The 16,438-nt window shown below is 33.5% G+C and overlaps 1 protein-coding gene across 11 annotated transcripts in view; it reads left to right on the top strand.

The window, feature by feature from the left end:
* LOC125668292 (leukemia inhibitory factor receptor-like) overlaps positions 1-15,655 on the top strand; it is a 40,991-nt gene extending 25,336 nt beyond the window's left edge. For 10 of the 11 annotated variants that reach the window (XM_048902221.2, XM_056162520.1, XM_056162521.1 and 7 more), the window contains 8 exons: positions 762-933; positions 3,534-3,686; positions 4,238-4,411; positions 8,202-8,289; positions 9,925-9,991; positions 10,619-10,729; positions 10,903-11,317; positions 11,686-15,655. In XM_048902221.2, the coding sequence (XP_048758178.2) occupies positions 762-933; positions 3,534-3,686; positions 4,238-4,411; positions 8,202-8,289; positions 9,925-9,991; positions 10,619-10,729; positions 10,903-11,317; positions 11,686-12,164 (1,659 nt within the window). In that variant the 3' untranslated portion in view covers positions 12,165-15,655. Of the gene's footprint in view, positions 1-761; positions 934-3,533; positions 3,687-4,237; positions 4,412-8,201; positions 8,290-9,924; positions 9,992-10,618; positions 10,730-10,902 lie in introns of all 11 variants that reach the window. The other variant, XM_056162523.1, reaches the window with a different exon arrangement.
* The last annotated feature ends 783 nt before the right edge of the window (positions 15,656-16,438 follow it).

The following is a 16,438-nucleotide window of genomic DNA, read 5'->3' as shown; positions in this document are numbered from 1 at the left end:
GTGGTTTTAATTTCACTGTGTTCGTGATCAAGGAATTTTTCGTGAACCTTTAGCTATCGTGAACATTTGTGGACATATCAATGTAGCATTCATATATCAGACATATTACATAAGTACCATGCACTTTAATATCCTGTTTTAAATTGAAATTTAATTGATCGTTCCGTAAGTTAACAAAAATCATATTTGATTGTTGTTTTAATTATTATATCCCACGCCAACAAGAAATTCAGGGACAGTTAATCACTTGATTGCGTACACAAACTATTTAGCATGAATAGGTTTGATTGTAGACAAACAAAGGTCAATTGTCTACACTTTGAACACCACCATCCCTGTATAGTTATGGTGATGATTAACATTAAAAATGACCAGGAAACTCGACATTAATCACGACTTCGTTTCTGGATACGTTTGTTATTTCCCATGATTTTCTTTGATTTTTAAAGAATAGTCTTTAAATCGTGAATATTCATTATGAGAATTTGAATATCTCGTGAAATTAAAAGCAGCTTGAATTGTACTTACAGAGAAAATTGTGGAAATCTAAATGTGTCAAATTAAAAATGTGTATAGTATTTATTTTATGAGTTTGATAAACAACATATTCTGACAAATCTGGGTGGTGTAGAAAGTATTTGCACATATTGCTTCTTTTCAGTTTGTTGAATGCTTCTATTTTGTGAAATGAAATTGCTAGCTTCGTTGTTGATTTGCTGCTTTCTTGTAATATTTTCTGGCTATCTGAAACCTATCTTTAGAGAAAGGAAGTTAACTGGGAGGTTGCAGGGTTTGAGAAGCGTTTTCTGTTGTTCAATGCCAGTGACTTTGACGAGATACGTGACCTCAAGTTTGGGGTATCAGCTGACTCCCCGACAGACAACATCAGCAGTGGGTTTGAATGGATTACTTGTGTGTACAGAAGCAATGAAGGTCAGTATGCTAAAATCCACCCATCATTCTTTTAATTGAGTGCTGCATTATTTTTCTGGAATGGGGAGTTTCAGACAGCCACCTAGTGGTGATCTGTGGAGTATAATTCTATCATTTTTAATGCACAAATTCTCCTTAATACCCCTCTGTCATTATGAAGTTTAAATTTTAACAAAATGTCTTGATGATTAATATATTTGAAGTTAAAATCCAAGGGCAATAGATGAGATTCAAACTTGGGATGTGAAAAGCATGGAAGTCAGTGTTGGATTTCTCAAAAAAATCTCAAACTTAGGTTTGAGTTTTCGTTTATTTGAGCAGTCAAAATTTGAGTAAAATCTCAGACTTAAGTCCCAGTTTTGACTTGAGTTTCTTTTGAGAAATCCAGGCCTGAAGCCCTATCCAGTACACCACTGAGGCCAATGACAGTTGTTGGAAAAAAATGGCAACCGAGATATACCTACTCGAGCCAATTGCCGGCAAAAACGACGTTTCTATCCGGCGCTCGATCGATTCTCCCGAGGTCACTTGAAATTAATGTTTTATAGGACAAAACTCTATACATGTACTAGTATTGTAGATATGATATTTATTTTTTATAATTTATAGAAAAAACATTCTGTCTGATATGAGTAAATTACAGTTAAAATTAAACAGAGGGTGGATTTGAAGTAAGAAAATATCCTCGTATCTACTCAGCCCATTTGGGGCCTTGGATCCATTACTTTTGAGGAATGGAGAGGAACTTGGATATTAACCGATACTTAAATACCGACCTACAATCTTTGAGATTACTCTATCAGTAACTGAACATGTGCATAATCCCTAATTTTGGATTACTAGGAGGTTCATTTGAATAAGGTACATAGATGACCTCTTGTGACCTTTTCCCCCATAGCAAGTCTCTTTCCATCTATTGTCTGTCGTTTGTAAACTTTCAAACAATTAACTTCTTCTCTGAAAAAGAAATCCACCGAGTTTGGTATGGAGAATCTTTGGGTAAAGGAGAACGAAACTTGGACAATATGTATTGACCTTAATCCAAAGTCATTGTAATTATATAGGCTCATTGACACTAGTTTAAAACGTACGTCATTTTAAAAAAAAAATGTATGGGCAAAATATTAGTCAAAAAGCGTACCGTACAGTGCAGAAAGCGTGCAGGATAATATTATGCAAACCCCGCCCCCAAAAGCCCGAAAGCATACCGTACCGTGCAGAAAGCGTGCAATTTATGTCACGTGACCCACTTTTTCAGCCACAGTATTTCAACAATATATAGAAAAGGTATATGAAACATTTTTATTGCAAACTATACACTTGCCTTACTTTTCTGTTAATTTTTTTAAATTCAATTTTCAGTGATCAAAAATAAAGTTAGGGAAATGAAAATCGGACTTCGCGTGATAAAGGATAGGAATATATATGTATTATCATCATTTTATTTGATTCAAAGACAAATGCAACAGATATCTAACATTATTAATTATGAATGACTGAATGCTGACAAAAAAGGACGTACAAACTTCACGTGCAGATATCCTGGATCTTTCATAATGCCGATGATAAATCACAATAAATGTGAAGTGCAGAAAATAATCATTGTGTCATTTGCTACTTTAGTGTATTCAAAACAAAATTCACTTCTTCTTAAAAACTTTTCCAATTTAGGCACTGTAATTTATATCCGGAAACTTAATACGCTTTGTTTTTACACTTACGCACGCCCATGTCGGGGAGCAGTTCATGTAACAACTTTTTATAAAATCGTAAATTAATAAATGTCTGATGAGAAATGAAAAACAAATTGAAACGTAATAACAACCATTAAGACTTAGACTTAAGCAAATTCTAAAAACTTTTATTCATAACTTTTATGTACGTTATCAATATGGAATTATTCCATCGAAGCAATCAAAAATAACGTTTCATTTCCCCATTTGCACATTCTAACACAACCACAAATCCTGCAGCCGATAATCAAAGAGCCGAATAAGACCGATCGAGTGAAAACAAACTATCGAAACGTACAATTTATACGAAGTCAAAGCGTTCAGGCCACGCCCACCTCATTAATAAAACGTGCAAACCGTTCACAAAGCGTGCAGCTATTTTTAGCAAACCGTACTGTGCAAGAAGCGAACCGTACCGTTCAAGAAGCGTACCGTACCGTGCAAGAAACGAACCGTACCGTTCAAGAAACGAACCGTACCGTTCAGAAAACGAACCGTACCGTTCATAAAGCGTACCGAACCGTACCGTGCAACTGGTGTAGTAGCAAGTTTCAGGGTCTGTAACAACAAAAAACAGAAATATTTTTATGCTGCATATGAACCAAAGTCATTTGCCCAAGTCAAGGTCATAAAAAAAAACTATAGGATGTTTATTCAGGCCGTAATTGTGTATAAATGGAGAAACATTAGAAGTATTTTTTGTCACTTTTAATCACAAATAGACAACAACATCCTCTTCCCTGAGTTTGAAAGATGGACTTGGTGCACCATCAACTTGCAACACATATTATATGAATTATTCAAGTGGCCATTAAGTCCCATAGTCCTCTTTTCAATATATTTTATTTTCCTTAATTTGTTTTTCAGCACCTGCAGCTCCGAGGAAAGTTTCCATTTTATCTAACGAAGATGGCTTTGTCATCAACTGGATTCCTCCGACTTGTGATGAGTTAACCTCCAAGCCAGTGTCCTATCAGCTCTCCTGGTGTCATGCAGAGGAGAAGTCGCACCATTGTGAAGGTACTGATATTCCGTCAAAGATAAAGCAGAAAAAACATTTCCATTATCTAGGCACCAGTGTTCTTAGGAAAAAGTTGGACCATTGTAAAGTATCAATATACAGTGAAACCTGTCTAATCCGACGTACACTGGGAGACAAACTTTTTGTCAAAATACAGAGTATGTCAGAATAAACAGTGTAAAAAAAGGCAATGAAAATATGATATTGAGAATGAAATTAAAGGGTTGAAGGCCCAGTGAAACAGATTACAAAGGTGTCAGATTAGGCAGTTTTCACTGTACCTGCAAAAAAATCAGAAAAATATTACCATTTTTTTAGGAAATGCATTATATAATTGCATTATATTCCTGTGAAAAAGTAAGAAAAATATAAACATTGTATAAACAGCCATATTCCTATGAAACAACACATATGGTCATTATTTGCATGTTTCACCCAACCATTCTTCTTGAAATCGATGACATTTTTATTTGACAAAGTGAATCCCAAGCATTGATTGATGCATGTATGTTTCCTTTTCCTGAGATTTTCAATGGTCATGTCTTCAAAGGTCAAGTGAAGACCAGGTTCATCCAGGCCCACGATTCTGTGGATTATGTCCATTCGTTGTCTGAGAGTGACGTTGAGATGTATAAATGGTATGGAATCATCATCAGGTCCATTTCTAGTAATGGAAAGATGTCTGCTCCAACAGATATGTTTCATGGCCGGCCTGTCAGGAGCTGTAAGTTATTGAGTTTTTTCCCCACATCAGATAAGTTTTATGCATGCATTAGTGTTATGTTTTCAGTATGAGGAAACTTTCAAGGTCAAACATGCTGCGGTTGTTCTGAATATGATTGAATTCTATTTCATTGATTTTTTTACCATCTGTGCAATAACAAGCTTGAAAGATACTTGTATCTTCTTATATTTCCCATCCACACAATAAACTTAATGAAGACATAGAGATGAAAACATTTAATACAATATTGAAATTGATTTGTGTTTGCAATTAAAAAAAAATCCAATTAGAATAGATGATTGCATGTATGAGATGAGAACAGCTTTCTTAACACAAGTAATCATGTAACAAGATGTTCAAATTCAATACATTCAAAATGAGTCAACAGTTCATAACAAAATAGATTTTATGCTTAGCATCAAATTAACCACTTTAAAATACCAAGTTTTGTAAACCATTGAGGAATCTAATATTACTCTTCATTTTCTTAAAAATGGAAATGGACAAATGATGTATTATTTCAAACCATATATTTGAGCAGCAGGGTCTCAGATAATGTGGAATCAACACAAGTATCTAAAAACAAATTGCACTATAAATTCTTAATTTCATATTTATCTGTAATTTTCTTCAATAGAGGAGCCTGTAAATTTACCAAAGCCACACAAAGTGGAAAATCTTAGTATATAGATAGGTGTCTGTATTGTGACAGTATATGGTTTAGAATACCAATTTAGTTCTTCCACACCCATCTGAATGAAACATGAATTGATGATGTTATAATGTGAAGGAACATGTAATCACTGAAGTTTTTAGCATGTTAGAGTATAGATATTTAGTGACAAAGGTTACTTAGGTAGGTTACAGCCTTTAGCATTCATTTTTCCACTTGTTATTCCAGATGTTACGTAATAATTTCCATATGACGCATTCATTTTGGAAATGTCACATGAACACTGCCTAGCAATATGCCATTGTCACATTAAGCCCTTTGTTTATTTCAATCACTGCAGATGCTAAATTTATTCCCTGTGTAGCCGAGATATTGATAATGAATGCATATTTCTTATATGTAACACTGATTTCCTCTTTAACGTATATAAGAATATGCTTTTGTGATGTCAAAATAAAAACTGTGCTGGTGAACAAAAGCCATCATGATGTTGGTCATTATATACACAAATGGCATCATTCAGGTGTACACCCCCCCCCCTCCCCCCCCCCCCCCCCCCCCCAACAGCTTGCTAGCCAATTCACTATTCTTGTTACCTATTAATTCCAGAAAACGTGTATTATGTTTTGTACAGAATATAAGTGTGATTATGTTTTGTACAGAAAATAAGTGTGATTATGTTTGTACAGAAAATAAGTGTGATTATATTTTGTACAGAAAATAAGTGTGATTATGTTTGTACAGAAAATAAGTGTGATTATATTTTGTACAGAAAATAAGTCCGATTATGTTTTGTACAGAAAATAAGTGTGATTATGTTTTGTACAGAAAATAAGTCTGATTATGTTTTGTACAGGAAATAAGTGTGATTATGTTTTGTACAGAAAATAAGTCGGATTATGTTTGTACAGAAAATAAGTGTGATTATGTTTGGTACAGAAAATAAGTCAGATTATGTTTGTACAGAAAATAAGTCGGATTATATTTTGTACAGAAAATAAGTCTGATTATGTTTGGTACAAAAAATAAGTCGGATTATGTTTGTACAGAAAATAAGTCGGATTATGTTTGTACAGAAAATAAGTGTGATTATATTTTGTACAGAAAATAAGTCTGATTATGTTTTGTACAGAAAATAAGTCGGATTATGTTTTTTACAGAAAGTAAGTCAGATTATGTTTTGTACAGAAAATAAGTTGGATTATGTTTTGTACAGAAAATAAGTGTGATTATGTTTTGTACAGAAAATAAGTGTGATTATGTTTGTACAGAAAATAAGTCGGATTATGTTTTGTACATGAAATAAGTGTGATTATGTTTTGTACAGAAAATAAGTCAAATTATGTTTTGTACAGAAAATAAGTCGGATTATGTTTGTACAGAAAATATGTTGGATTATGTTTGTACAGAAAATAAGTTGGATTATGTTTGTACAGAAAATAAGTGTGATTATGTTTTGTACAGAAAATAAGTCGGATTATGTTTGTACAGAAAATAAGTCGGATTATGTTTGTACAGAAAATAAGTGTGATTATATTTTGTACAGAAAATAAGTCTGATTATGTTTTGTACAGAAAATAAGTCGGATTATGTTTTTTACAGAAAGTAAGTCAGATTATGTTTTGTACAGAAAATAAGTTGGATTATGTTTTGTACAGAAAATAAGTGTGATTATGTTTTGTACAGAAAATAAGTGTGATTATGTTTGTACAGAAAATAAGTCGGATTATGTTTTGTACATGAAATAAGTGTGATTATGTTTTGTACAGAAAATAAGTCAAATTATGTTTTGTACAGAAAATAAGTCGGATTATGTTTGTACAGAAAATATGTTGGATTATGTTTGTACAGAAAATAAGTTGGATTATGTTTGTACAGAAAATAAGTGTGATTATGTTTTGTACAGAAAATAAGTCGGATTATGTTTGTACAGAAAATAAGTCGGATTATGTTTGTACAGAAAATAAGTGTGATTATATTTTGTACAGAAAATAAGTCTGATTATGTTTTGTACAGAAAATAAGTCGGATTATGTTTGTACAGAAAATAAGTGTGATTATGTTTTGTACAGGAAATAAGTGTGATTATGTTTTCTACAGAAAATAAGTGTGATTATGTTTGTACAGAAAAAAAGTGTGATTATATTTTTTACAGAAAATAAGTCAGATTATGTTTTGTACAGAAAATAAGTTGGATTATGTTTTGTACAGAAAATAAGTCGGATTATGTTTGTACAGAAAATAAGTCGGATTATGTTTGTACAGAAAATAAGTGTGATTATATTTTGTACAGAAAATAAGTCAAATTATGTTTTGTACAGAAAATAAGTCGGATTATGTTTGTACAGAAAATAAGTGTGATTATGTTTTGTACAGGAAATAAGTGTGATTATGTTTTGTACAGAAAATAAGTCGGATTATGTTTGTACAGAAAATAAGTGTGATTATGTTTTGTACAGAAAATAAGTCAGATTATGTTTTGTACAGAAAAAAAGTGTGATTATGTTTTTTACAGAAAATAAGTCAGATTATGTTTTGTACAGAAAATAAGTCGGATTATGTTTTGTACAGAAAATAAGTCGGATTATGTTTGTACAGAAAATAAGTGTGATTATGTTTTGTACATGAAATAAGTGTGATTATGTTTTGTACAGAAAATAAGTCGGATTTTGTTTGTACAGAAAATAAGTCGGATTATGTTTGTACAGAAATTAAGTCGGATTATGTTTGTACAGAAAATAAGTGTGATTATGTTTTGTACAGAAAATAAGTCAGATTATGTTTTGTACAGAAAATAAGTCGGATTATGTTTGTACAGAAATTAAGTCGGATTATGTTTGTACAGAAAATAAGTGTGATTATGTTTTGTACAGAAAATAAGTCAGATTATGTTTTGTACAGAAAATAAGTCGAATTTGGTTTGTACAGAAAATAAGTCGGATTATGTTTGTACAGAAAATAAGTCGGATTATGTTTGTATAGAAAATAAGTGTGATTATGTTTTGTACAGAAAATAAGTCGGATTATGTTTGTACAGAAAATAAGTGTGATTATGTTTTGTATAGAAAATAAGTCAGATTATGTTTGTACAGAAAATAAGTGTGATTATGTTTTATAGATATGATAACTGAGGAGATCGTGGGTGTTGTGGTAGCCTCTGTCATTGGTCTGTTGTTCTTTGCTGCTGGTGTCATGTTTATCATCAAGTAAGTGCTTTATGTGCCTGAACTCCCTAAAATCACAGTATTTATTACTGTTAAATTATATTTATCAATGATTAACAATGACTTATGAGCTTTTCCTCAGTCACCAGTTGCTGAGTGATCATAATCTTAGCTGGCATTTTTGTAGCTTTCCTGGTTACATTGATAGTGGTAGTTAGATATCTGTAGGTTGACAGGTGTTGTGAATATTGATGGGTAGATATCTGTAGGTTGACAGGTGTTGTAGATATTGGTAGGTAGATATCATTAGGTTGAGTTGTGGATATTGATAGGTAAATATCTGTAGGTTGACAGGTATTGTGGATATTGATGGGTAGATATCTGTAGGTTGACAGGTGTTGTGGATATTGATGGGTAGATATCTGTAGGTTGACAGGTGTTGTGGATATTGATGGGCAAATATCTGTAGGTTGACAGGTGTTGTAGATATTGATGGGTAGATATCTTTGGTTATCAGGTGTTGTAGATATTTGTGGGTAGATATCTGTACGTTGAGAAGTGTTGTAGATATCGATGGGTAGATATCTGTAGGTTGACAGGTGTTGTAGATATTGGTGGGTAGATATCTGTATGTTGAGAAGTGTTGTAGATATCGGTGGGTAGATATCTGTAGGTTAACAGGTGTTGTAGATATCGGTGGGTAGATATCTGTAGGTTGACAGGTGTTGTAGATATTAATAGATAGATATCAGTAGGTTGACAGGTGTTTTAAATATTAGTGGGTAGTTGCATATACCAGTATCAGTAAGTTGAGTTTATGGCAAATATCTCTTGTCAAACATGGACAGATGTGGATACACAGGCTGGAGAGAATTTGATATCAGCCAGACTTTCTGATAAGAAATAAAAATCTGAGACTGAGATCAAAGTTGTGCTCATCTCAGTCTTATGGCTACAGATCCAGCAGTGTAGTGGGCAGTCAGTAGCTACAGCTGTCACGGTATATAATTCACTGGTGTTGGTGTATTTTTTACAGCTGTCACGGTATATAATTCACTGGCGTTGGTGTATTTTTTGTCTCTCTCTGATCAGTCAGTAGCTACAGCTGTCACGGTATATAATTCACTGGCGTTGGTGTATTTTTTGTCTCTCTCTGATCAGTCAGTAGCTACAGCTGTCACGGTATATAATTCACTGGCGTTGGTGTATTTTTTGTCTCTCTCTGATCAGTCAGTAGCTACAGCTGTCACGGTATATAATTCACTGGCGTTGGTGTATTTTTTGTCTCTCTCTGATCAGTCAGTAGCTACAGCTGTCACGGTATATAATTCACTGGCGTTGGTGTATTTTTTACAGCTGTCACGGTATATAATTCACTGGCGTTGGTGTATTTTTTGTCTTTCTCTGATCAGGATGGTTGATGTGAACATTTCTTGTTATAAATCAATCATCTAACTTAACTAAAAAACAAAGGATATGATATTTAGATAAGCATGCTTACATATAACTGCTGTGATAACATGGATGAACGAATGACATGAATGTAAATAATTACATGTATAAATAAATATCAGCAGTCGTGCAGTTGAAGTGATAAATGATTATTGAAGTGGGAATGCAAAATGAATTTACTTTCAAAAGACTATGGTACAATTTGTTCTTTTTCCTTCTATTTAGACATTGTTATCATGCTGTGAAGAGCGCTGTAAAACTAGATCCTATCCACCTACCCACTGTTCAGACAGTAAGTCAGGGAATTATTGTGGTCAACTACAATCCATAAAAATACATGTATATGTAGATTTAAGGAAGTATAATGCACCTATTGAAATTGTTAAAAATCATAAGATGCTTGTATGATGATATTTTTTAGATTTTAAACTTGAACGTTTTCTTATTTAACTGAAAAATTAAAAATTATTTTAAAATCAAACTGCCAAGGATTGAAAACTCCTGTAGTATTTGAACTAGTGATCAGTAGATTGACAGCCTTATTGCTTAACCCCCTGAGCTAACCAGATAGCCAATAAAATTGAAAAGGAATGTATGACTGGTGTTAATTTTTACATTTATGAAGTACTTTCTTTTGAATCATTGTGATGATTGGTATTAATTTGTAGTATGAAACAAGTTTGATATCCATAAATCAAGTTTTTATTAAACTTGTTTAAGAATCTTTTTGCAACATCAGTCATATCGGTTTCTATAAGTGTATATACTGATACATATAGGCCTATAGCATGTCCATGCAATGTAGTATTTGTATAATTTTTGCATCGCAGCAGAATTTGCTGATATGCAGCCAAGTACAAGGTACCATATACAAACTTTAAATAACATTACCTAAATTGTTTGATTTTTTTTATTTCAGACTAACACTTCAGGGAGTGGTGTAATGTCTGCTTATAAAGAGAATTATGCCGAAACCGAAACTCAAGAACCCATTCGGATCCCCCAACCAACCTCACCTCTTATAAGACAGGTAATATCCATATATTTTGACTATCTAGTCCTTCTCAGGGTACCAATCAACATGGGGAAAATTCTCCGTCCTCATTCCTAGACAACTGTCAAGCTCAGGAATTTATGTGAAATCTTCATCAATGTCAAATGTCCCCAATTTTACTCACGTATATCCATGAAATGTTTTTGCAGAATGGCATCCCCTTCCATTTCCAGTACAGCATGGACAGTGGTAGAGGCAGTCTGCCGGTGGAGGACTTCCTGGATCATGACATTAAGCACCATCCACTTCCAGAGTCTGTTAGCAGGGTGCAGAAACCGGCTCCTTTTATTCAACCCCGACCTGAAAGCTGCTCAAATGTTGAAGCAGAAGGTGACTGCTTAAGAACCAGCAGTTTGGCAGGCAGTGTGGACTGGGGATCTTCTCCCATTAACTACAGAGCTATTTGTCAGGCTTTGGAATCAGATTCTTCATCTGATGAAACCAGTAGTGTTGCCAGTGAGATCCAGGAGGATGAAATTAAACCCTATGTTAAAGCTGCTACCCACAGTTCCTTGGACAATATGGCCACACTGCCTGATTATATAAACGATTGTGTGAAATCAGGTTAGTCAGTCTGTGCTGAGAACTCTTTGGTACTGGTAGTGTTAAGAGGAAACAAGATCAGACGAAAATATCTCTACAACATAACAATTCTCTTTTTAAAAATGAAGTATCTTTTTCATAAATATTTACACTAATTACAGGCCTGATCTCCGAATTCTAAAAAATCTTTCTCATAAATATCTATCCTAATCATAGGTCTGAATTCTGAATCAACCATCTTTTAAAACACTTCTAATTTAACATCTAGCTTTAATGTCTTGTCCTTTTTGAGATTGACTAAGTTGTTGTACAAATGTACATATAACAACTTGCTGGATTTTATTTACGTAATTACATATGCATGAATTGGTTAACTTTCTTCTTTACAGGAAGACCTGATGGGGAAAAGCATGTGAAATGTTGTTCAACTTCGAGAAATTTACTAACACATTCCTCCATTAATGTAACAAATCATAACCACTGTATCAGTCAAATGGAGGAGACAGGCTCTAACAATAACTCCAAGGTACCTTTCAAATCAAGCAGTATCCACTCTAACCCTGTTTATGATCAAAACAACCTTGCCTCCAGTGGCATGACGAAGCTGCCTGCTCTTGAAGTATGTAACATTCTAATATCTGTTGAAAGCTGCTCATTGGATAAGAGGTTAAGCGCGGACGAGGTGGACAATACGTCTGTGGATTCTGGCGATTCTTCGAACTCTCAGACTTCGCTTCACATGGATTCGGGAAGTGTTTCAGCTTCCAGTGGTAATATAATGGCTAGCTCAGACTATTTGCCTATTGATTCAGTTCAATGTGGCTCCTCATGTTTTTCATTATATGATAGCAGCACTTATGTTTCATGATTTGAAATATTGTTAGAATAAGTATCATGAAACGATATAGTGCAAATGTAAAATGAATTGTTATTGTTTGTGAAATGAGGTCTAATGATGATTGCATGATTTCTTTTGTGTAGTACAATGAATTAAAAGATTAAGCTTTAGTTGTTACATGCCTATGATAAACCTAGATTTACAATGGTTTGCCTTGCCTGGGTGTCTGTGCTGTGTTTCTCACAGTTTAACACAGAAAATGACATATCTACAAATTTTAATTTTTTTTTTTTTTTTTGCATGGTGGTGTATATTGTGGATCAAGAAATATCATTATATTTTTGTTGACTGATATTAGGGTGAGTCTCAACCCCTGGACATAATCTACGAGAATTTTTCAAGTTTCCTGCGTTTGTTTTGACCATGTCCAGGGTAAACATACATCATACCTGTAATGTGAATCAATAAACTAACTACATTTCAATTTTCATATTTGTCAACTGAATTTCAGCAGAGTAATGGCCCTTAAACATAATATAGCACATTTTTGTACCAAACATGTGGATACCATGCTGGATATTTACCAATACGTGTAGACTAATGAAGTTCATGCAGAGTTATGACCATTGGACACTGGTACGTTTTCCAGGGTTGTTTTTTTCATAATTCGCAAGGCATGGTTCTATTTTGTAACAGGCATGATTTTGTACCGTTGACAGTACTAGCGCTGTTATTAGATGTTGATATTATCTTGCTGTAATGTCATATTTCTGTTTATTAAACTGATGTAAATTGTTTTATTTTAGACACAAATAATTTTACTGTGGTAGTGAAGAATTACATGCAAGTCTGTTACTTTTCATATCGCAATGGGGATTTCTCCATTCTTACAGCACCAAATAGTCTAGTCATCATTTCATTGTCATAAAAATCATTGCAGAGTCAGTTGATGTGGGTTTTTTTTTTTAAATTGTAAGAATTTTCAGTTTCATTTATATTACTTGTACATGACCTATTTTTCTATGACTGTCCACTGCCTCGATATTGTTGATGTCATTTGTCACAAGTCCAAAAGAGCTGCAATCTCTTTTGGAATTTTTATAATCAGGATGTTACTTCTAGTCAAACAATAGAGCTTTAGGTAACAAGCAGTAATGTGATCTACATAGTGTATATACATGTAATTGTCAATTATGGGATCTCTGCTACTGAAGAAATCAAGTTTTGAGGGTCATTTTTTTTCCTGACCATTTGGCAAAGTATGAATATTTATGCACTGTATTTTGATCGATGGATGAAAATTTACAAGATGAATTAAAAATGATTTTGTTGAACTTTGAAATAAAAACAGTATTGTTAATAATTGCTTTATAAAAGCAACTAAAATTGCTTTTTAAAAAAAAAAAAAAAATTCTATTTATATATATATTACAAAGTGAAATGTAAATAGAAAAGATACATTGTGTCTGGCTTTCTACATTCCTGAAATTTTACATGTCAGATTTTAATACTCAAAACTGTTTCCACGACAAAAAGTCAACCATCTGTTGCCATGCTTTTCTTTAGTTATGCATTCCATGTGCTATATTTTCTATTGAAAATATTGATCGGTTTTTATTAACTACCTCGGTAACCATATCACACATTCCTTGTCGTTTCATGTCCTTGGAATTTTTTGTGTACTTCGTTCTATCATTACTCGTTTCATATTTCTGGGAATGGGGTAGAAATTTAAATTATTTTCAATAATTTACATATACCTGGTAAGTATTTTTAGTCAATATTCTCTCAATCCGCTCTGTTCCAGAATTTTTTTTAATTTGATATGCTACGTGCAAAATATGCATTTGTAGATCTGAAAATTTTGAGCTTTAATAATTTTGAAAAACGTGTACATGTAATATATAGAATATTTCACTGATAACACAAAAATATATGAAGTTCTATGTGTATAACACAACATATTGTCCATATTCTAGTCACAACGATCTCTTATACAATATTAATGAGAGCAGCATATTTCTTGCCCCTGATTTATAACGATTAAGGTAGATAACAACGTCCACTGTAGTTGAAGTTTTTAGCTCACCCGAGTCGTAGGCTCAAAGGAGCTTTTTTGATTAATTTTTGTCCATTGTGTGCCCAGTTTGTCTGTAATCATCACTGTTAATTTCTTGCATTAAATTTTTTGACTTCTCCTCAAGAATCAATTTTAACCAAATTTGGCACACAGCAACCTTTGGTAGATTGATTGATTGAATATTGTTTTACGTTCCTCTCGAGAATATTTCACTCATATGGAGACGTCACCACTGCCGGTGAAGGGCTGCAAAATTTAGGCCTATGATCGGGGCTTATCCCCATGTAGTGTATAATCAAGTTGTTTATGCCATAATTCCTAGGATAATCTTCTAAAATATTCTCAAGAACCATAATAGTAAATTTAGTGGCAGTCAAATATATATGCAAGTAGTGTATAGATTCAAGTCTGTTCATATTATATATTAATTATAATTCCTAGGGTGAACCCACAGTGGCGGTCCAGGGTACTTAATGGGAATATAAATGGAAATATTTCCCCTAAAAATCTTCAATGCTGTAATTTGTCACAGTGATATACATGTATTTTTAAGTAGTGTAGATTCAAATTTGTTCAAATCATGGCACCCAATACTGAAATTTTAAGCATTTAGGGAAAGATCATTCAAAATCTTCTTTTTGAAAAGAACAATGCTACAATTTGACTAAAGATGTGCATACATCTTCCTCTATTGCAGAGTGTCCTTCGTCCCACTCAAGCATGCCAATGTTGGGGCTGCTATATGAGGGCAGTAATGTTTCACTTAGAAATTATCAAATATCATCTCATGAAAAACAAAGCTATAAAATTTTGGTAAAATAAAATTCAAACTTCTTGCTGGACCAGTGTTCCAAACTTATCTCACCATATGAACACGATGACTCGGGTGAGCATTGTAGTCTATTGGTGCCATGATACTTTATATATGTTATGCACAAGAATTAACTGAAATCTTTGAAGCTCTAGACAGCCTCATACCGTGGGATGGGGAATCTAATGTTTCACAAACACATCAAATTTAATAATACATTTGATTATGACCACTGCACAGTCTAATTAAAATTAAATGTTAAATCCACTTGTATACTTGCATCAAACATCTAATTTTAATTACTAGATTGATGACTGCAGTACTGAGAAAGGCCCCCAGCTCGCCCTGTGTAACAATAGTACATTCAGCCAGTTTGACACATAAATGATGATCAGTCTTTTGTATACATGTAAATTGGCTCAAACAAATAAATACATATCATTTTTGTTTAAACACAGGCTCAAATTACACTGCTCAAATTAATTTTCTTGGACTGGAAATCTCGGTGATGGTGGGTTTTCCCCCAATTTCTTTGTGTATACAAGTCATGACACAAGAACTGTACATATATCAGATGTTTAGAATTTTTGTATCTATGTTAGAAGATCAAATAAATAAATGTCAAAATCATGTACTATGTTTCGTTTGTGCATTGTAGTATACGTCCCACTGGAGAATTTTTCACTTGTGTAGAGATCATGTCATCAGCTGGGGGTGAAGTGCCACAAATTGTAATTCAAGTTTCCTAAGGAAGATTTTCATAAAACTTGGATAAGGCAGAGGGAGACCCCTTTCGATTTTCATAAAACTTGGATAAGGCAGAGGAAGACCCCTTTCGATTTTCGGGGGCTTAAAGCAACAGATACATTTGAAGAAATTATTTAAAAATCTTTTTAAAATCCACTTTGTCAAACTGATATACGAAAATTCTCAGGTTAGGTAGAAGTTTGTTCATTTCAGTCATGGCCTGGGTTAATTTTACATTTTTCAGTTAAGAAAAATTCTCCTTCCCTTGAATCACAAAGGGGCAATTTGCAAATTTCATAATTACAGGTATCCTCATTTAGTGTAGATTGTCTAGATACAGAACCAGGGAGTTTTACCAAGTCTTCCACGGTATACATTTAGGGTAGATTGTCTACATACAGAACCAGGGAGTTTTACCAAGCCTTCCACGGTATACATTTAGGGTAGATTGTCTACATACAGAACCAGGGAGTTTTACCAAGTCTTCCACGGTATACATTTAGGGTAGATTGTCTACATACAGAACCAGGAGTTTTACCAAGCCTTCCACGGTATACATTTAGGGTAGTTTGAAGTTTCTAGAAACAGAACCAGAGAGTTTTACCAAGTCTCCCACGTCATACATTTAGTGTAGATTGTCTACATACAGAACCAGGGAGTTTTACC

This window comes from Ostrea edulis, chromosome 4 (assembly GCF_947568905.1).
Source record: "Ostrea edulis chromosome 4, xbOstEdul1.1, whole genome shotgun sequence".
NCBI classification, from domain to species: Eukaryota; Metazoa; Mollusca; class Bivalvia; order Ostreida; family Ostreidae; genus Ostrea; species Ostrea edulis.
This window is presented reverse-complemented; position numbering and strand designations above follow the sequence as displayed.